The sequence below is a fragment of the Nipponia nippon genome, unplaced genomic scaffold (genome assembly GCF_047370975.1).
Source record: "Nipponia nippon isolate SJK-2023a ecotype South Korea unplaced genomic scaffold, ASM4737097v1 scaffold_3, whole genome shotgun sequence".
NCBI lineage: Eukaryota > Metazoa > Chordata > Aves > Pelecaniformes > Threskiornithidae > Nipponia > Nipponia nippon.
This window is the reverse complement of record NW_028262347.1, coordinates 98,183,303-98,203,561: the sequence shown is the minus strand read 5'-3', so window position 1 is coordinate 98,203,561 and position 20,259 is coordinate 98,183,303. Positions and strand designations below refer to the sequence as shown.

The 20,259-nt window shown below is 42.0% G+C and overlaps 1 protein-coding gene and 1 long non-coding RNA gene across 3 annotated transcripts; one reads left to right on the top strand and one right to left on the bottom strand.

The window, feature by feature from the left end:
• The first annotated feature begins 1,311 nt into the window (after positions 1 to 1,311).
• On the top strand, positions 1,312 to 12,075 carry LOC148054793 (uncharacterized). The gene is made up of 2 exons (XR_015706279.1): positions 1,312 to 1,687; positions 10,043 to 12,075. It is a non-coding gene; the product is annotated as an uncharacterized LOC148054793 (long non-coding RNA).
• Positions 12,076 to 13,260: 1,185 nt separating this feature from the next.
• Positions 13,261 to 18,032, bottom strand: LOC148054792 (uncharacterized). 2 transcript variants are annotated; one of them, XM_087765804.1, is made up of 6 exons: positions 17,836 to 18,032; positions 17,434 to 17,513; positions 15,190 to 15,229; positions 14,971 to 15,077; positions 14,613 to 14,727; positions 13,261 to 13,897 (listed from the first exon to the last, which is right to left on the bottom strand). In XM_087765804.1, the coding sequence occupies exons 1-6, from the start codon at positions 17,900 to 17,902 to the stop codon at positions 13,710 to 13,712; spliced, it is 597 nt and encodes a 198-aa protein (XP_087621930.1). In that variant the 5' UTR covers positions 17,903 to 18,032; the 3' UTR covers positions 13,261 to 13,709. The 2 variants fall into 2 exon arrangements, with proteins under 2 accessions (XP_087621930.1, XP_087621929.1); XM_087765803.1 differs by lacking the exon at positions 15,190 to 15,229 and adding an exon at positions 15,799 to 15,913 and having other exon boundaries at positions 17,836 to 18,031.
• Between the last annotated feature and the right edge of the window lie 2,227 nt (positions 18,033 to 20,259).

Below are 20,259 nucleotides of genomic sequence, written 5' to 3'. Positions count from 1 at the left end.
TGGTTTGGCATTCGGGCACTTAATTTATTTCCTAAATCTGAATGAGAGAGCAGCACAGCATCATCTGATTTGTAAAAAGTAGGAATCCCCAACGCTGGCAACCGTTAACTCCAAAGTTATTTTCTGAAACATTTATGAACTTATTTTAAAAGCCTAATCCACCCTATCCTAACCTTAAATACTAGCTGTGCCTTATAAGACTGCCACCATTTGTCATGTATTTACCAGTACTTGTGTGTACTGGACCACCCAGCTTGCTGACAAGACAAACTGTGTGATGTTCCATTTTCAGCCAATGGAGAGCACCACTTCCAAAGATGATAGTAATGACACCACAACCAGAATTAAGATTAAAATCTTATTAATCTTAAAAGCTAGTGAAAAACAGGATAAGCAGATTTCTTCAAAAGGAACTTTGAACGTGGTTTTGGCCAGATCAATGAAATAGTGTCAAATATGAGGAGATATGGAAGTCACATGTCAGTTTGGGGGGAAAAGTGTTACTGATTCTGCTTTGTACAATGGGAAACAAAGTTTTTTCCCCAAAATGTTCAGAAAAATGTTTTTAATTCTATAAAAATTATCCGTCACAAAAATTATTCTTAAAAGTTATTTTCTGTAAAAATACCCTAGTCTGTGTTTTGTAAGAGTTTTAAAAAAAAACCTATTGCCAGTTGGGTGACTTTGAGATCCACAGGGACATGCCTGAAGTCTGAACTTTGGTTTCAGTAGGTGCAAACATACACCTCTTTGGATATCTCCATTGCAAGACAGATAGTTGCACAAACTTCAGCGTCCCGAACAAAGGGTTTTTAACCCAGGCTGCAGTTTAGCCTTCACATCTTTCCTTGTCATCAGTCAAGTGCTAGATGCAGTACTGTGTATAGATAAGAGTGCCATTTCTTAGCAACTGTGTAGTGCCACCTCCACAATAGTGTGCAGCAGAGCCAGAGCTGGCTTAGCAAAGCCTCTGAAAGGGTTTCTATGTACTTTTTACTCCATATAATAGATACTGCAGCAGCCTGACTGTAGCTGTGATTTTTCAAATATTTAAATAAAGCTAAGCTTGTAAGTAGCAATTGGGTTGGTGAACATACATAGTTGTAAGAGTTGGGTGTATGAACGCCTTGGATCTGCAAGAACCTTGAAGGGCATCAGCCCTCATGCTCTGAAGGCTACGTGTACTACTCATTAAATAACTCAGATTCAGACTGGTTATTATTATCAGATTATTCACTTCTGAGTAAATAAGATGATTTACAAGGAAAGCCCAAGTGGTTTCCTGGCAAAAAAAGGGCAATCATTCTTCACTACAAGTGGCTGTCTCTTAAAGCAGATTGTGCATGTGTGAACAGCCAGCCATTGTGTTGCAGATCCTGAGCAAACTGTGGTCACAGCAGAACTGCTTCATCCTTTCTTTGGAAGGATTGTGCCACTTTAAGAACACCAAGTGGGAGGTGATACAGGCACCACTGTACAAACAAGTACCTGTGCACACTGCCTCGCTCACCTGAGCCTTGCACAGCTGAGGGGACACTGCCTTCACCCTCCCTGGTTGGTCTGGCAGGTTGAGCACCACATTCTCTAACACACACTCTCCCTGCGTGACAGCAGAGGATGGACGCCCAGACAAAGCGCCTTGATTTTATCTGCAAGACTTACAAGACACCTTGAGGACGCTGAGAAGGTAAGAGTGGACAGAAAAGAGCTGAGTGACTGCAGGACCACTAAAGCTTTAGAGAAAGCCAGAACTTATTTCAGGTCATCAAGTTGAGAAAGCTGCAAACATTCAACTCAAACTCAACCACTTGCTGGCCTTTCTGCAAAAATAAAGGGATAGCTAAATTATTTCTAATCTGGTTATGAGGTTATCAGCCGGGAAGGGATGAAGAGGAAAATACAGAGTTGCTATTCATGTAATTTATTTTAAGTTCACTAATATCAAAATAGTTTGCTAAATGGTTTAGAGTTATGTCTGCAAGTGCACTGCATAAGGCAATCCTTTATTTTTCTTTTGAAGTTAGCAGACTGTCAGCTGGTATAAGTTTATTCAAAAGTGTTTAAAGTCTAAATATTTCAGGACAGGAAAAGTCTATTTGACTTACAGGTGTATATAACCCCTCTCTGCAATACACTCACGAGTCAGAAAACCAACAGACATATGCCAGAACTCTAAGATAACACATAAAGCTACCTTATTGATGAAATACAAAAATCAGAATTTACATATCCAGAAAAAGTGATTTATGTATAAATAACAGCAGAGAAACTTCTGTTGCATTTTAACTTTCATTGTAGTCACCTGCTTACTTTGGAAGTGAGGCAAAACATAGTGCAACTAAAGGCAGTTAAATCCCAGCAGTGTGCTATACTACTTTGGCATTATTAAATATGCTCTGTCTTCATCGTACCTTTCTTTTTAACATCTTCCCCCAAATTTTACACATCCGATTTCTGCACCCAAACTTCATCTTTTTTTAAACATTCTTTAAGCTAGATTTGCATCACAGAAAGCACACACAGGTTTTACTTAGAAGTAATCAGACTAAACTACAGCATGCTTTAGAAAGGCTGAAATCCTTTTAAAAATGAATACTGAAATATTTATTAGCACTTTATTCAGTTGTTACTTGTAGAGGAGACATTTATAATACAAAGAAATTCAGTGATATTTCTTCTAATGTTTTATGATTCTGGGCATCTTCAGAACACCCTCTTGGTTTGAAAGGTTTGGCCCTCTAGGGATCAAAGCAGTGTTATTAGATCTTTCTGAGGTTTTACATAGTTGAAATACAGCCTTTTCTCTAAGGTACTAAACTCATGAATTTGATTTCTGGTTTTTACAGGAGTTTTAAGTGACACTTGCAGTAGTAGTTCTCTTGATCATCGTCCTCATTTCAAGTCAATTACTGTGCAAGAAATCCAGGTCTCGGAACTTTTCACATTCCTACCGTTTACTACCTCGGCTTATAACGTACAGTCACAGAAGTGGCATAGGAATTCACCTTTCTGCAGTTGCACTGTTACAAGCCACACTATGGACATTGCAGCAGTGATGACCCCTTCAGAAAACTAGTCCAGACACGTGTAACTATCTTTAAATATTAATAGGAAGTTGGCAGTTATGTCAGAGACCAAGTACACAGTAACACTTGTTTTCCTCACTTGAAGGCTAAAGATTTAAATCACTGAGTGGAACAGGAAGCACAACAAGCTCATTGCTGTTGCTGGTTTAGCCCTTTTGACTTGTTCTTCCATTAAAATAAGTACATGCCTGGGAGAAGAGGTGTTCACACCTCTGCAAAAATGGGAAGTGTTTTGCAGCGCCAGTTGTGCTAAAGCAGCTGAGAGTCAATCTGTGTATCTAACTGGGCAGCTCTCACATCTAGATAATAAACACGCATAAAGAGCTATAAACCCTGTTTTTATAGGATACTGGAAATTCAATATTATGTATCTGTTTTATCTGATATACTTAATTAGCATATTTTTTTGTGGAATTGCAACTCCATTATGTAGAAGTTCTTTTGTACTGTCTGCTCTAGCTTCAGTCCATTTCAGTAATAATGAAAATCCAAGCTTATACTGAATGGCACCCTGCCTTAGGGGATGGAGAAGGAAAAGGGAAGGATTGATTCTCACAAATATTACTGTATACTACAGTCAATGGCCTAGAGCTCTTGTAGAAAACTTGTCCTGGTTGACTGGTCTTTCTTAAAGCCACAATAATTTTCTTTGATGTAGAAATAGTTTTTCCTCTTCCCTCCTCCTCCCTCCAACATGGAATGGGGAAGAGGCTAAACAAATTGCAATTACTTGACAAGATACATGATAAACACCAGTGCCTTGCTACCTTCCAATATGCATTTCCAGCCAGGTCTTTGCAAATGATACTGCTGAGATCCATATATCTACATTTGTCAGTATTTTCTTGCCTGAGAGAATATCTGGGGTAGAACCTGATGCTGTTGCCAGGAGTTCCAAGTAACACTAGAAACAAAAATCTTAGAGCAGGCCACCCAGCACAAAAGTAAACACCAAATTCACCTGTTTGGACATTAGTCAAGGGTCTAATTTCCTTGATGTGCTTCCATAAATACTCAGACACACAAGCCTATAAGCAAATGTCACCCTGAGGCACGTTTATGCTTGCTTTACAAATATTTAGCAGCAAGGTTTTTACTCAGTAAGAGCAGCACTGAGTACTTCACCAGGGGAGAATTTGTTCTGTGGCAGGCGCTGAGGTTCTCACCTGCCTGAAGTCATCCAACTCCAGAAATCATTTAAGAGTCACAGGATTTACACAGAATCAGTTCTTTCCAAAAGCAAGTAAATACGGATGTGAACTTGAAATGCTATGTTGGGGGAGACGAAGGAATTGCAGCTTTTCTGTTGGAATTGAAGATGAGGAAAGGCAAACAGTCTTTGCTCACATTTCTTGTTTGCTTCCAACTGAGCGAGTCTCTTGCTCTCAGGTGCTTTTTGATTGACGTTAAGTGCTGTAGTTATTAATCAGAATATCCTAATAGAAACAAGAGAAACTATAACTCAATTCACTGATATGAAATAGGCCTTGCAGACTTTGATCCATTCTGCCTTTTGGTGGCCGTGCTTACAAATTTACCAGGCTCCCAAAGGATTTTTTTAAAACTTATCTGTTCCCAGAGGTTAGCCAGCAGTACTAGATTTGTGACCTTTCCAAGTAGAGAGAAAAAAATTATTACATGATAGTCAATTATTCTGAAATTTGGAGGAGGACAAATTATATAAATAGGTGCCAATTCAGATACCGAATCATCTTTCTGCCCCACGCAAAACATCTTCAGAGAAACCACAACTGAGAGCAAGTAACAGACTGGGAGGCCCCCGCCTCCCGCAGGCATCTCGCTCAGGAACCTTCTCATGTTACTAGGAGCCCTATAAGCTTCAGAAGGCTGTCTTAAAGCTTTACACTACTTCTGTAGACTGCAAATCAGCCTTCTTTGCATAACAGTATTGCTACCTTCAGCATTTGGCCTCCTCATACATTGAGGAAGTATAGCTTCCCCCTAACAGTTGCGATAGGGGGATAAATACATCTGGGTTTTTGTAAGGTTTTCCCTACTGTTAGTTCTCTAAAATCAAAAGATATTCCTGAGTAACTTGGAGAAAAAAAAATGCAAGATTAGAAGAGAAAAATAACTGACTTTTTAACATAGGTTCATTAGAGCTAGAATCGGAGATTACACACAATACAGCAATGCCTGCAGGAGGCGAGGCAAGGCAAGCACTCTTAAATAGTTTTGGCTGGTGGGGAAAGATTGGGGTAGATTTCTTGCAGGGCAAAAGCCATAAGGCAGCTGTCTCAGCTGCACCCTGCCCACCCACCTCACTGGAAGAGAGCAGCCCATGCCAAGGAGTAAATCACCCTGTCGTCTTATATGTTTTTGCTTTTTCCTAACAATCAAAAGTTAAGGCTTCAAATCAAACGTTTTCTGGCTTTTCTATATTGCAGCAGGCTGTAAGCTGGCAGACAAGTACATCAGCTAAATATACTATAGTGCAAGTCTTGTTTCCTGCTTATATGATCTTAAAGATATTACAATTCATAAATGGATGTGTGCTAAGATAAGGGGAGCAGTGAAGCAATCCACAATCTAAGACATACATTTTTACAAGGCCTACTTTAAATTGCATTAAACATATGCAGTTAATGAAGCACACCAGCTTCATTTCCAGAATTATGTAACAGGGTTTAATTTTCTTTTCTGTGGAAGGTATAAGGATAGAATTGTGATTTTTCTAAGAAAGGATTGTGTCCACTGTGCTAAGATGACCCCTTCTTTACTGTTCAAAAAGGTCTAGCAACTGTAGTTCAGAAAAAAATCTTTAATTTGTGTAGCTTCAGACAAATTTTAAATGAAACACTGGAAATGGAAGGTACAACCAAAACTCACACTTCTCTAATAGGCCTCTTTTTTTCCTCCTCCCCAAAAATGCCTTTATTATTGTATACTTCTCTAAAGAAGCATTCCACTTATGGCCTTCAGCTCCAATCCTTGCAGAGGCCTTTAGTCTTCTACCCAGTTTTTAAATTTAGGGGATAGATCTAGAGCATCCTTCACTGCAAAATATTGTGGTTTAGAGACCAGATTTTATACGCTCATGCATTCACCGATGAGGATTTTTGTTGAGATAAAGAACTTGCAAAGCTCCAGTGACAGGTGTATTTATTCTGAAAGAAATACCACTGCTTTTGTATTTCTAGAGCTATGTTTTGGTTGACTGCTATTTTGATTCATTCTTACCCTCCCATAATCAAACCTTAGAGGTTTAGAAAGTTGGCAGGGATACTGGCACTTTAGAAAGATTATTTAACCACACACAGCCTGTGCACATCAAACATTGTCAATATGCAACACACCTCATTAACTGAGCAGCAGTCCCAGATCTTTTACAGCTGTGCTGAATGAAACACAGGCAAGCAGCATTTAGAAGGGTGATTGAGTCATGGCCTCCAGCCTCTGTACCTGCTGATTGCACAGCACCACAGTTTGGCAGACTCACTTGTCAGTGCACATATTTCTATTTGGGATGGATTCCACTGTCATGAATGTACCTTATTTATCATGTATCTTACTGAAAATTATGTAATATAGTAATAGTGACATATGACATGACGCTTTTGTCATATAGGCACAGTTATGAAGAGTTGCTGATGTATTCAGTCCCCAGAAGACCAAAGCAAGCTGCATACGCGCCCCTGGGCTGTGCAGTACTCACTCACAAGCTAAGAGCCCAAAGCCTTAAAACACGAGTGCAGGGAAAGCACATAATAGGTAGGTAAAGGACAAATTAATAGTTTGGGGACATTATAGAAGACTTAGTAGTCATCAGCAACTTTTCTAGCTAAATCCAATGTAGTCAATAGCTCCAATAGGCAAACAAGGCCCTTGGCAAATGAACTGCTGCTCTTTACAGCCTTGACTCCTGGAAGCTGTCTCCACACTATCACAGACCTCCCTATCACTTCCCAATTGCTTCTGCAATATCACCCTCACCATTATTTTCTGACTGCAAAGCATTTCAGCTCCTCAGAAGGGCCAAGGCAGACAAGACACCCAGCAATGCCTCCCAGAGAGTCCTTCCTCCTGCAGACCCATATAGGGCTATTTTGTCCAACCTTTGTTTCACTGCCAGCAGTACGACTGCCAGGACAGCAATCCCTTACCCAAGCACAGTGACATGTTCTCTCTTCTTCACCAAGGGACAAAGCAGAAGGGCACCTTCTGTGTGGTGCCTCCACTGTCTGTGTGCTCAAGCACTCCTCACCTCAAACCATAGGGTTTATTCTCACAGCAGAGGAAGAGAACAGAGCCTTCCTTCATCCTCAACATCCAGAGCGTCTTAGGACCTCTATTTCTTACACAACATGGTATATAGTTCAGCTGAAGATCACTGGAAGTTTGTTTCGTGGAAGTTAACTGGTGTGACCTTCCCTGACAGCCAGGAAAGGGGCAATGCTCTGCTCTCATCCTCACCAGATGAGGCTGCTGGGGGAGCAGTGGGTGCTCTCACTGGATTTTTTTCCCCTTAGCCAGGTGCTGGTGAGGGATCAATAGAGCAGAAAACAGGGACAGGGGATTTCCCATGCAAACTATGGCTGAATAACTGCTTGCAACAAACTGAAAGAGAGCAACGAGGAAGAGAATGAAATAACAAACAGCAAGAATTTAAATGAAAGCTGGAGAAGGAAGCAAAAGTAGCAACAGCAAGAGGTTAACAGAAAATGCCTGACAGAGAGAAAGGCAGGAACAAGAGACCACAAAGCAAGTCAGAAATTAAGATATTTAAAAGAATTCCTTGATGGACAAAGAAAACGGGATGAGAGGAGAAGAGGCCCACCTCCGATATTCCCAGTGCAGCAGCTTTGTGCAGCAATGAAGCAGCACAAGGCAGCTCCCTGAGCACAAACAACCCTTCTTCCACAGCTGCCTCCCCTGGTGTGAACAGCCTCACGCTTACCTTCATCCACCATCAGAGGAGAAAGAATCAAAAATACCAAGAGTGCCACAAGAAAGATCAGAATATTACGTGGCCTAATGACCTCCAGAGCACAGCCCCCAACAATCAGAGGTGCAGCTCTGAGCAGATGGAAAACAAGCAAAACCAAGCAGCTATTTTATAGCTCGGGTGTCACCGGACACAGAGCACAGCCGGCTGTGAGGAATGAACCTGGTGGGCAGCATTCCAGCACCAGTGACCCTCCTGCCACAGGTATGTGGCTTAACTGGCAGGGAAGCAGCAGCCATGAGCACGCTCCAGGCTCTGAGCTGGGGGACCTTCACCCACATCCTCCATGCTTTTTCCCAGTTTGCAAGACTTGACATTAATCTGCCTTTAAAACTTGACACAACCTCGCGAGAGCTGAGGTTTCTGGAAAGGTCTCGTCACTGCTGCCAGGCAGACACCAACCCTGGACAGGCACAACCGAGTCTGGCAATAGAATGTCTTTTCCACCATCAAAGTGTGCATCTCTCCCTTAAGAAAGGCTGAACTGGTACCTCAATAGCTGGAGGAGAAGGTAAACGTACAAGAAAGGTTGGCACCAGAGAGCCGAAGTTTGACTGAGTAGCAGAGTCCAGTTCATTTGGCCACTAAGAGAAACTCTATCTAGAGTCTGCCTAACAGATTGCTAGCCTTCATTAAGAAACATCATTACCTAAATCCTCCAGGATTTACCAGACACCTGCTGCTTCTCCTCACAGCCCACAGCAAAAAAATCTGAGCTGAGGGCAATTTTAACACTGTTAAGCCAGGTACAATATTGCTGGCAGCTCACTAGCTTCCCATATATACTCATATTCTCCTACTCTCTCCAAATAAGCATATTCTATCAAGCCTGTTTCAGTCTTCTCCTTCTCATAAGGGTCAGGATTTAGTGACAGAAACCCATTATACCAGTCCCTCCAAAAAGCAACAGACAAACCTGAGATCTCCTCTGGTGAAATCTAGGCCAAGTTTCCAGGCCAAAGGCAGGCCTGCAGCGCCTCAGGAAACCTCCATACTGCCAGAGCACAGCAGCAAGAGGTGGTGGGGAAAAAACCCTACTCTGTCCTGGTCACCGCCTTTTATACATTCACCCCCTTATGGCTTCGTTAAGGCTTTCAGGTGTGTGGCTCCTGTGCTGAAGGAATTGCATTGAGGCCTTGATTAATTAGGACACACCTGTTAACAGTCCTGGCTCCTTGTCTCAAAACCAACATGATTTAACTCCTTCCTAACTGGTCTACTCTTTCTTTTTGTGTTTTGCAAAACTAAAGACTTGCGACTTACTAGCTCTGCTTCTGCTCTGCATTTATGCCCCACTGCCTGGCTGCTAAACCTCTTCTGCACCTTAAGCTCGTACTTGTTTGATTAAACCATTTCAAATAGAAATCAGCTTTCCACAGATTTAACAGTTTCGTTAAAATACATCTGTAGTCATTCTCAAAGCACGTAATTCTTTAGCGAGTCTCCATTGAAACTCTCTGGCAAGCAAAAAGTTTCTAAAGCCTACTTTATAGGAGAAAAAAAAGATAAAACATACATACTGATGGTAGATAACTTACAGTTCTCCCTTCTTTCCATCGTATCCTTTTATTCTCAGCTTTAGTTTTGATGCATGTCAGTGTAATAATCATTTTGTGTAATGATGCTCTAAGTGGGAGGGGAGGGCCTTAAAAATCAAAATTTTAAAGAGAAGGTGACGTAGGCTTGCCCAAGACTCAGGAGCAGCGTTTCAGGGTGGACATATAGTGTCTTACACCAGCATCAGCGACTGCAACTGAGCCAAAAGGGAAAGGCAGGCTGCTGTTCCACAGAGGCTCTCAAGGGGACAGAGAGAGAGAGCAGGAGCTCTCCTGAGGCCTGCAGCCAGGGAAAACGGGTTTGTTCTTCAGGATGAGGAAATAATGGGCGAAAGGGGCTGACAGCCTTATGCTGGGTAAAACAAACAAACACATCTATACAGTTGTAATGCCTAGTTGCAAGAAAGTAATGTAGTGTATTTTTTGCTTTACAGCTTCAGACTCTTGACATGGAGGAAATCATAGTGGAAACGATCCTGGCCCCGTGGGAAATACTTCTGGTCATTTTTGCTGCAGTGCTGATAATGAGTTTTCTCATGTTTCTGCCCCCCGCTGCAGTGGTGATCTGGAGAATGAAGCACGTGCCACAGATCTCGCTGCATGGCTCAGTGTGAGCCAGCCCTGGTACAAGCTGTAACACCACCCACCCCTTTAAAGGATGGTTCAGAATGATAACATCTCTCAGGATCACCGTTACTGGCTAGGATCCATCCAAAAGTGACGTGTTTCTCAGTCTATTGCTGCTAAGTTGCTGTGAAAAGAGAATGTGTATAATTTTGTCTTCATGTACTATAGTTCTCAGCACTTTGCCTTCCATTTTTTGGCTATGTTGTAATTACTGTTGTTGGCTTGGTTCCTAGACTGACTTCTTCTCTTGCATTATAATGGACTGAAAAGACAACTGAAAGAGAAGCAAGCATAATACAGCATTGTATTCCCTTAACTAATATCAAGAAAGCCTGCCTTTCTATAGTTTCACTGTAAATATTACCAAAGCCTTTAGCTGAGATGACTGACAGTTATGCAGGTGGACATATCAAAAGCATGCAGTGTACTCTGGGGACGTAGTGGTTTAATCTGGTTGTACTGTGAAACCTAAAAAAAACCCATCAGAGAATGGTGCAATAAATAAGCATCTTGCGCTTCTTTTGTCTGATCTGAAAACTTAGTGGCCTAAAATGTTTTCCATTTCTTTCCTCTCTCTGCAAATCCCAAGTGCCAGAACACAAAGCCCTCCCCATCCTGGGGCTAGAGCAGGAGCATGAGGGATGGCCTGATGCTCAGACATGCCCAGCCAGACACCAACTCGAAATTAATGCAAACATACAACAACTATTTGCCTGAATTACATTATGCAAATTTACTTTGGGAAAGAATGTGATTAAGTTTACTTAAGTTTTTAACTGTGTCATATAAGCTTATTGGTTCAACTTCCCTTTCTCATGTATAAATAATAATTTGGATGGTGGGAATAGAACAAAACTGCTTCTCTGCAAGTTTATGAAAAAAAAAAAAACAAAAAACAACAACTCAATCTCCAGCTTAATATCAAATTCATGCTACATCAAATTAAAGCTTTCTAGCCTAATTCTTCCACATTATGGGATGCTTATTAGGAGCATTTCTGATGCACAGATTTAACAGTTTCTGTTAGTTTACAAGAGCAATGGGTTTGATTTAGGCATGAAATCCAATACTGGGTTTCTTTTCTTTTGTTGGTTGGTTTGGAAAGTCACTAGAAAAATGATTTTTAGCACCAGTAGGAAAATGATGCTGGAAACTGCTCAGTGCTTCAGGTATTTTATTTGAGCATTAGCTGATAATGGATTGGCTGGAAATGAAAGACTCAAAGACGTTATAATTTCATTTGGTAAAAGGTTATTTGTTTGCCAGAAATAAACAAACCCACCAGTGACTGAAAAAAACATTGCTTTTCTTTAAGACTACAGCACTTTTGTCTCCAACGCAATGACTTAAGTTACTGCCTCATAGTTTATAAGCAGCCAAAGCAGCCAACTCAGCCCTTTGTTGGTGTAATTGTCTGCTACACTCATAGTCATATGACTGTCTGGTTGTGGGCCCAAAAGCAGACGATGGGTTTTTTTGCTTGTAATGACTGGATTCTGAGGTCTGAAAGATAGTGTGTAATTTTATATATCTGAATCATTTAACTGATTAATGAGGTAAAAGTCAATTAGACAACGTGTAGCATGTAACTACGCTGTCTGTGTCTGAGAGATTTGCAGGAATAGGGAAAAGGTAAAGAGAAAGGAAACACAAACAGCCTGCCTTCAGATGTAGGGCTTCAGTGTTTGTTCAACAGAAGAAAATTAAAACAAAACCCCAAGCGTGGATTCCACTGAGAACCAAGCAAGCAGTAGCTAAGCTTTTTGTTTAGATTGCGTAATAAATCACATGCATGTCTGTTCTGTAGCTACAGCTCCACAAATAAACTGGATCTACAATGCTGTGTTGTCTTTGGTCTTCACTTGCACCAAGTGCCAGGTGGACAATGGCCTGGGCTTTCTGCTCTTTGCACTTCTTACTCTGTGGCTTTGGTTTTTCAGAGTACACACACGTGCGCAGGGGGCATGCAGGGGGCCTGTAAAAGAGGGAGAACTCACAGAAGGAAGGGGATTAGAGCAGGACTGAGTTTTTATATTTCATGAGAAGAGTCAATGACAAAAAAAAAAAAAAAATCACTTGGATATTCATTCATGTTTAAAGCTGTTACAAATTCAGATGACCAGCTAAATTTTTGCTAACTCTGGCAACAGCCAAACCTGCCCCAGTTTGGAAATAGCATGAAGAGGGGAAAAAAATGGGGAGGACGACTAGCCAGAAGCTGTGCAAATATTGGTCTAGGACCAGCAGCTACTCTGGCTGTGGGTAGCTGAGACTGTGCTGAGACCAGAACATCTCAGCTGGTCAGCCCTGTGCTCAGTCCAAAGCCCTAGAGCTCTACCCAAGTATGACCTGTCCCAACTCTATTACCAACCAGACCTCATTTGCTTTTGTACTTTCCCTCCAAAGCTAAGCCATAGCTTGTGGGAACCACAGGCTCTGCCTAAGGGAGGCCCCGCAGGTGGGTGTGCTGCATACGCCCAGGGAGTGCGAGGAAGTGTGAGCGCAGAAGAGCACTTGCAACCCCAGATCGCACACCTGTTGTTAAAGCAAACCAGGTCAATAGGACTTTCTTTCCAGCACCACCATGGTTTTGCCCCACAGGGACTGAGCAGAGGAGACGGAAGCTGATCCCTGGCACACTAACCACAGAGCTTCTCATGCAGGTCCCTCAACAACCACCTCCTTCATCTTTTTGACAGAGAAGATGATGCAAATATCTGCTAGATTAGGGCAATCCCAGTTCTCACATTTTGTACTGGACCAAGATGTTACATTTTGCCTGGTTACAGCAGGCATACAGGACACTTTTTGACTCCTAAAAGTGCATTGAAGTATATCTGAAGTATGTCTTCCTGTGGGATGTCCTCAAGGTGATAAATAAATACAGGAGAAACCTTTGAGCTGTCCCACTAGCAAACTGCAATGCTTCATGCAAAACATAGCATCTTGAACAGCTGTATGTACAGCCTGATTCAGCCCCCAATCAAGCAGGCACATGAATAAAGAATTGTACCCCTACAGCCAGTAACTGTTGTGACGTGCATTGCTTTAATGGTCATCAGAACAACAATAGTGATTAATTGGCAACTGCAAAAGCAACAAAAAGTATGACCCTTTCTCAGTAAAGGTGACCCCTGACAGAAGATGATTTCTGGTAACAATTATTGTGTTTAACTAATGACTGCATCCATTAGACAACTCTAATTCTTATTTAATTCCAGCTAGACAAATTTAAGCCATAAAAGTGCTCTTTCTTTGAAACACCTCTGCCATGAGCTATATCATTAGGTTTAGCCTATATATCTGTACCCAAGAGCCGAGGTCAAATTAAGACTATGATCTCTAGTCCTTTGACTAAATAAAAGCTGTATGTTTACATGCCTTAGCAATGATTTCACTGCTCTGCTTCTGTTGTCAAAATATACATGTAAAATTGCAGATGGCTGGTTGGTCTGTGGCACAAGCATTTTGGTGCTAGTAACCACAGATGATGCAATCAGCCTCCTTGTCACGGTTGGAGCCATCGATGCCTTGCTCACCCAGCTCTTTGAGGAAGGTGTTTAGCTGCTCTCTCTGAGTTTCAGTGAAGGCTAATGTGTGCAGACAGGTGCTGTTGGTGGGGAAATAGGCAGATTTAGCTCCACTGATGGCCGTCTCAGAGGCTGGAAAGATCAAAGATGACAACAACAAAACAAAAAGCAGCTGAATTACTTAGCTCAGATTTGTCCTGATCTTTAAACAAGCGCCAGCATTCTCATTTTCCAGACTAAAGACTTCAACTTGGAATAAAAGTGCCTAGATGGTTGCTTTTGATAGGCCTTGGGAAACAACTGGTCTAGCAACAAGGCACTGCCAACAGTAAAATATTTTCCATTAACTGTAGGAGAGATAGGTTGGCCCTTTTGTGTATGTATACGCATATTTATTTTTAAATTAAGGCAATAACAAGAGTCAGACAGCCTGCTTCAGGTCATAGGTTGCTCACTGGATGCAATGGGAGTAGTACTGTTGCAAGATAACCAGAAGTTTTATGTTCTACTGCTCTCTGTCCAGTGGGTCACACAGCCCTTGTGCAACGTAGGGATTTGTGTTAAGATGATACCTGGTTACTGGTAAAAAAAAAAAAAAAAATGCATCTCCCTATAAACATTGCATACATGTTGTATTTGTTAACCCAGGCTGGCTGAAATAGTGATGCTCACCAGCCCAGGCCTTCATGGTAGTTTTAAAGCTAACACGATTTCTGGTTCAGCCATTTGTCTGCTCTCACAATTGCACACATGCTAAGAAAAAAGAAACTTTTCTTTCCTCCTTTTTTTAAACAAAACAGATGGAGCCTCTTGTCCCTGTGACCAGATGTGTTTGAGAAATACTCACGGTTACAAACAGCCAGTGCCTTTCCCCCAACAAGCTGCGTTGTCCAGGAAAACCCAGTGGCATTGCCACATACTTCATACAGCCTACTTCTTCTGAGGAATTGAAAGTCATAACCCTTGGGAAACAAAGATGGGGAAAAAACAAACAAACGGTGTCTTAGGCTACATCATGGTAACTGTAAGATGAAGAAACGTTCAGCCAGTGAAGGGCAATACAAAGACTACAACCTCTCCCTGCCCTACGGGAGAAAAATAAAAAAAGTACAACAAGGAAAATTATGCATTACAAAATAAACACTTGTAAATTAATAGAATAGAATATATCCAGCAATATAGCAGCAGTAAACCATAAATAGTACCTTGTTGCACATGGGTTTGCAGTACTGAGCATTGTCAATGGTGACACACACCAGCCCACCATTTCTAGGGGCTGCTGGGAGTGGGCATGGGTGCAGCTGCTTGCAAACTTTCAAGTGGATTAAAAAGAAAAAAAAACACACACAAGAAAACAACATATCAGAGTGCAAGTGAGTATAAAAGTTCCCCCCCCTTCCCAAGCAAACCATAGGCATACTCACTGATCTGGGTATGGATGATAACTGCCCCCACTAGCTGACACTGTCAAAGTAAACATTTGTGTTCATTTAAAACCTTTTTTTCTTTTTTTTTTTTTTTTTTTTGCAACACCCACTTTTTCCATCATTTCATCACTTGTCACTGTGACAGCAAAGTCCCTGTCAGCCCCAATTACACTTTGGCTTAAAGTGGCATTTGCATTCATAGCACCAACAGTCAGTACTATTGTGGCCAAAACTATCCAAATATTTCTTGGAAAAATATGACTGATGTGCCCATTCCCAGACACCAAAGAGGCTCTTGCCGGAGGGCAGAGCAGGCCCTGCTGCCTCAGCGACTCTGCACTGCTGCTCAGCATCGGCAGCTGGGCTGCAGGGACCGTGGGACCCCGCGCGTTGGTGCTGCCATGCTTCCCAGCTGCCTGCCAGTGCAGTGGTTAAGCACCCTTGCTTTCTGGCTTGTTGCTGAGATGTCTTTTATTTTTTCCCCCGCAAGAAACGCAGACACTTAGCTGACTCTGACACTAAGTAAAAAAATTTTCTTAGTGCTTCTCCACTGCCGCTTTGTTCAACACCCAGCAAAGAGGAGCATCGGTTCAGGAGGGGCCTCACATTTCTCTTGAACAGGGCGCAGAAGATCAAGTGTTTCTTGCAGTGTCCAGACAAGGAAATTGATTGCACCTTTTTCACCCTTGGCGATCATTTCATGAAAGCATTTTGAATATTTCTATGGAGTTAAGGGAGAAAAAGGCTAAGATGAAGAGGAAAGGCCTTGGAATTAATTTATGAAAGTGGTCAAATATTTTTTCTTTTTTTTTTTTAAATGCAGAACAAGAACCATCTTGAAAATTATATAGTTTTAAATAACACTAATTTCCCCACAATGTTTTTGGAAGAACTCCGGTAACTTTTTTTGAAAACAACGGCTAGGTAGGGTTTTTCCATTATATTGAGTTCAAGAGGGAGGACTGGTATGGGTTGGGTTTTTTTTTTCCCTATATTTGAAAAGACGCCTTTATAAACAACTGTATGTATCTTCTTTCTATATAAAACATTGATTTGTTATTCTTATCTTCTGAATGCTGGCATCTCACAGACTTTCTCTCTGTGTGTGTGTGTGTGTGTGTGTCTGTCTGTGTGTAAAAATATGTATTTGTGAATGTGTGTAACTAAAGAAGTTCCTGTATTTTTATCCAGCTATTGCTCTGTGCCCATATAAATAGCTTTCAGTCCATATGTGTGTGCCTAGGCACATATGTGGATAGTGCAGAGCTGTGGTAAACTCCACAATCAAAACACAAGTGCGTGCCATCATTATAACAGACACCAATTACTTTGAACTTACACAAATGCAAGAAAAAGAGCAAGGGCAATTTTCGGTGGTGGCTGCTGAAGCACTAGCCAGCAATGGCTAACTGCTTCTTGGGCTGAAGCTTTCAGAAACATTGTTGAAAGTGATGGACATCAGTCATACAAAGAAAATAACATAATTCAGATCTTTGGGGGAAAAAACCTCAAACGCCTGGGAGAATGCCTCCTCGGTAAGTGCTGCCCTCAGCCTTTTCCCCCTGCCGTGTGATGAGAACGATACTCCAGGCAGAAGCTGACAGTATGTACTAACACGTGGGCCCCACTCCAGCTATTAGTTCCGTGTTGCTGTTCTACGGACAGATGTCTCAGCCGTGTGTGGAAAATGTCTTTACAGGCCCTGCCCTGGTATTTCTTTACCATTTCTACCATATTCAAAGGTCACTGTCTGATCACTCCCTAGCCCATAGAAGACAGGGACACTAAGTCATAAGACATCATAGGCTTTCAGTTGGCTGGCTTTACTTGTATTTAAAATATTTAGCACTTTATATTTGAAAGTGGGATGGAAAACAACATTATGCATGTAAGACAAAAGACATAACTGTTCATGTTCAAGCCACTTTATGTATCTATCTGGAGCAAAGCAAAACTGGAAAATACACCTACGAGGACTTTTTTTTGACTAGCAGTAGCAGGACCAAAGACATGGCAGGTCAAACGACAGTAATCTTTTTTTTTGCTCTTCCATCTCGCTCCCCTCCCCACCACGTACTTTTGTTTTGAGCCAGGTGTTGCCCAAGCGGTTCGCAGGTTGTGCTTGCCCAGGCAGCCCAGCCGGCTGCGCAGGCACACGCAGCGGGGCCCTGCTCCTCCCAGCACCGACCGAAGGTGCGCGCAAAGCAGGTCCTGGGTCGGCCGATGCAGCCAACCTCTTACCTCAAGACTCTCATTCACATCATCTATAGTTGCACTTTCACATTCACCTGGACTGGCAAAAGCTCCAATTTCAGTAAAATCTAAAAGACAAACAGAAGCAGGTACATAGCTGGTTAGTAATCCCTCCCGACACATGAACAAACCCCAAATACCGCATAACAGTACTTGTTTATGGGAATTGTGCCACTAGTCTGCAGTCCTAGTGCTACCTTATATACCTGAGGCGATCGGGGCTCAAATGTGAATAAACTGTGCAAATATTGATTTATTTTAAACAGATAGCAATCTAATCACCTGTTTGTGGTCACCCGGGGCTGAGTTCCCAAGTAGGATACTTCATTTCTCTAAGACAGTCACTACTGAAATAATTGTTAGTCATATTCAAGAATGGCAATGTCTTACCTGCAAGAGACACTGCTAAACTTATAAAAAACAGTGTTTTCCAGAGCGGGCAGGAGCTGAACAGCATTTTTTTTCTGCAGATCAGGGATTAGTTACTTGTTGCTTGTGGATCCCAAGAGCTGAGGCACTGGAGTCAGGCACGAAGCTGCGTGCCTGCGGGTCACTGGTTGTTTACAGTGTGCCTCGATCCGAGGCAGTGCTGTGATAAGGCATTAGCATCAGATGGGGGGGATGCACATATTGCCCAACTTGCTGGGAAGCCAGCGGGGAGTTTGCCAGCATGGTTTAGGGAGGGCAAGGGGTGGTTTCTCATTACCTTACTGAGGAGTTCTGGCTTTCCTGCTGCTGCCAACCGCACCAGGAAATTTTCAGATTAACTGGTTTTACTGTAAACATGTATAGTGTATGCACACTCCATCATGTTCTTGCTCTCTCTCTCTCCCCCCACACCCCTCCATCTGTCTGGGTTTGTCTGTCTGTCTCGCTCACACACATACGCACACATATATATTCATATAGAAGACATAAGTATGCCTTACTTACAGGGCTCAACCATGTATCTCATGCTCCAACAGAAAGCTCAGAACGTCCGGTGATGGCTACACCGATTTGGACCAAGGGGATGCGCTCTATATCCTGTAGCATCCAGAGTTTAGCTGCTTGGTAAGGAGAGCAAGTTACTGTTGCCAGTTTCCAGCTTCTGGGTTATTAAATATGGATTAAACAGCAGCAGAAAAGGGGGGGGAAAAAAAAAAGTCCTGAGAACATGAACCTACTTTCTATGTGTATATTATATCGCCAGCTGCGTACCTGCTCTCTGTGTGTATATTATAGCAGCAACTGCATAGCATTTCTATTTGTAGTTTTGGGGTTTTTTTTTAATGGGGCCAGGAACCTCATATGCTTATATCCATTCATGGGAAAAGCTGAATGGCTAGCAAAATTGCCACAAAAGTTCAATCATTTCTACCCTATGCATTTACTAGCAGATTAATCCAATTATCTAGATAATGCTTGCCTGCTAGGGGTGTGACTGACCGACTCCATCTGTAAAATGCAGGTTTCAGAGGCACGGCCTTTCGCCCAACAGCCCGTCACACACACCCCAGTGCCAAGCCTCCACACTGACCTCGCCTGCCCACCAAACCAGCTAGACAGACGTCCTCTCCCTCTCCAACAAACTCTGTAGTGGTTGTTACTGTCACCGCCAGAGCAGAACTGGTCATTTTGTCTGCAGATGTTCTTTTTTGTTGAAACAGGAACATTCTGCTTTCATATTACATTATGCAACACAGTCATTTATACAGAACTTTTTCAGGTTTCTTTTTATTTATTTTTCATTCGCTTGCTTCTGCTAGTTGTAGTATAACACATTACGACCAGGAGACCCTGGAGCAGTGAAGCCAATGGCGGAGCCTGCATCACATTAACAAAGCTGTGCCTTCTCATGCCATCTCAGGGACGTCTTGATAAACAGATATGTGTAGGACTGTAACACTTCCACAAAACAGTTCTGTGGCAGCATGAATGGTGACTTCCTTATAATTACTAAAATGCCTTTGTATACATTACTGATAAAAGTTCATTAGCAAAACAAGTCTTTAATAATGAAGGCCAAGGTTTATGTTTCTAGGCAGACCAACAAGACTGCCTCCAAACAATTTACATTTTTGAGACTGACACACACAACAATCTTCTTCCTTGCAAGATGAGCAATATGCAGCTGGGAAAACAGTCCCTGGGAAACTTTTTTTAATACATTCTTTAAGATGCAGCTGCATTTTAAGGTATTTTCCTGCCAAAATGTATCCAGGTGTCCAACAAGGGCCATTGATTAATTCTCTGACTTCTCAGGAGATCAGGAGCTACACATAAACCTACTACTTGTTTGTCTCAACTTACACAGTACATATAGAACATTAGCATAATTAATAAAGTGGATAAACTTCTGGCTTGAACAGATAAAAGTTGTGTTGTGACACACTTGAAGAGAATGAATGGCAGATCATCACATTCAGGCACCCTCTTTCCACCTCAACATCTGTTTGGGAGACACTGTACAAAGAAATTTAGTTAGGAGAGAGACATGGGGTGGCAGCATTTCTCCAGTGTAGAAGATCTAACAGGATGCTGCTTAAACCATAAAGCTAGGATTAAGTGACTCTTGGGGGCCATACATAGATGAGCCTTGTATCGCAGGATTACGTTCATCCTTGTTGCCTATTGACAAACAAAACTGATCACAGAGGATAAATGTGATCTCATATCCTCCCAATTTAAACAAACCTAGGATTAATCCACAGTCCTCTGCCAAAAGTAGTTTGTCACTTTATATGACAATATAGCACACAAGCACAGAAAGGTCCTCATCCTCAGTCTAGATCATAGCCAACCCACCATGCATGTCAGCTACCTTGATCTGTC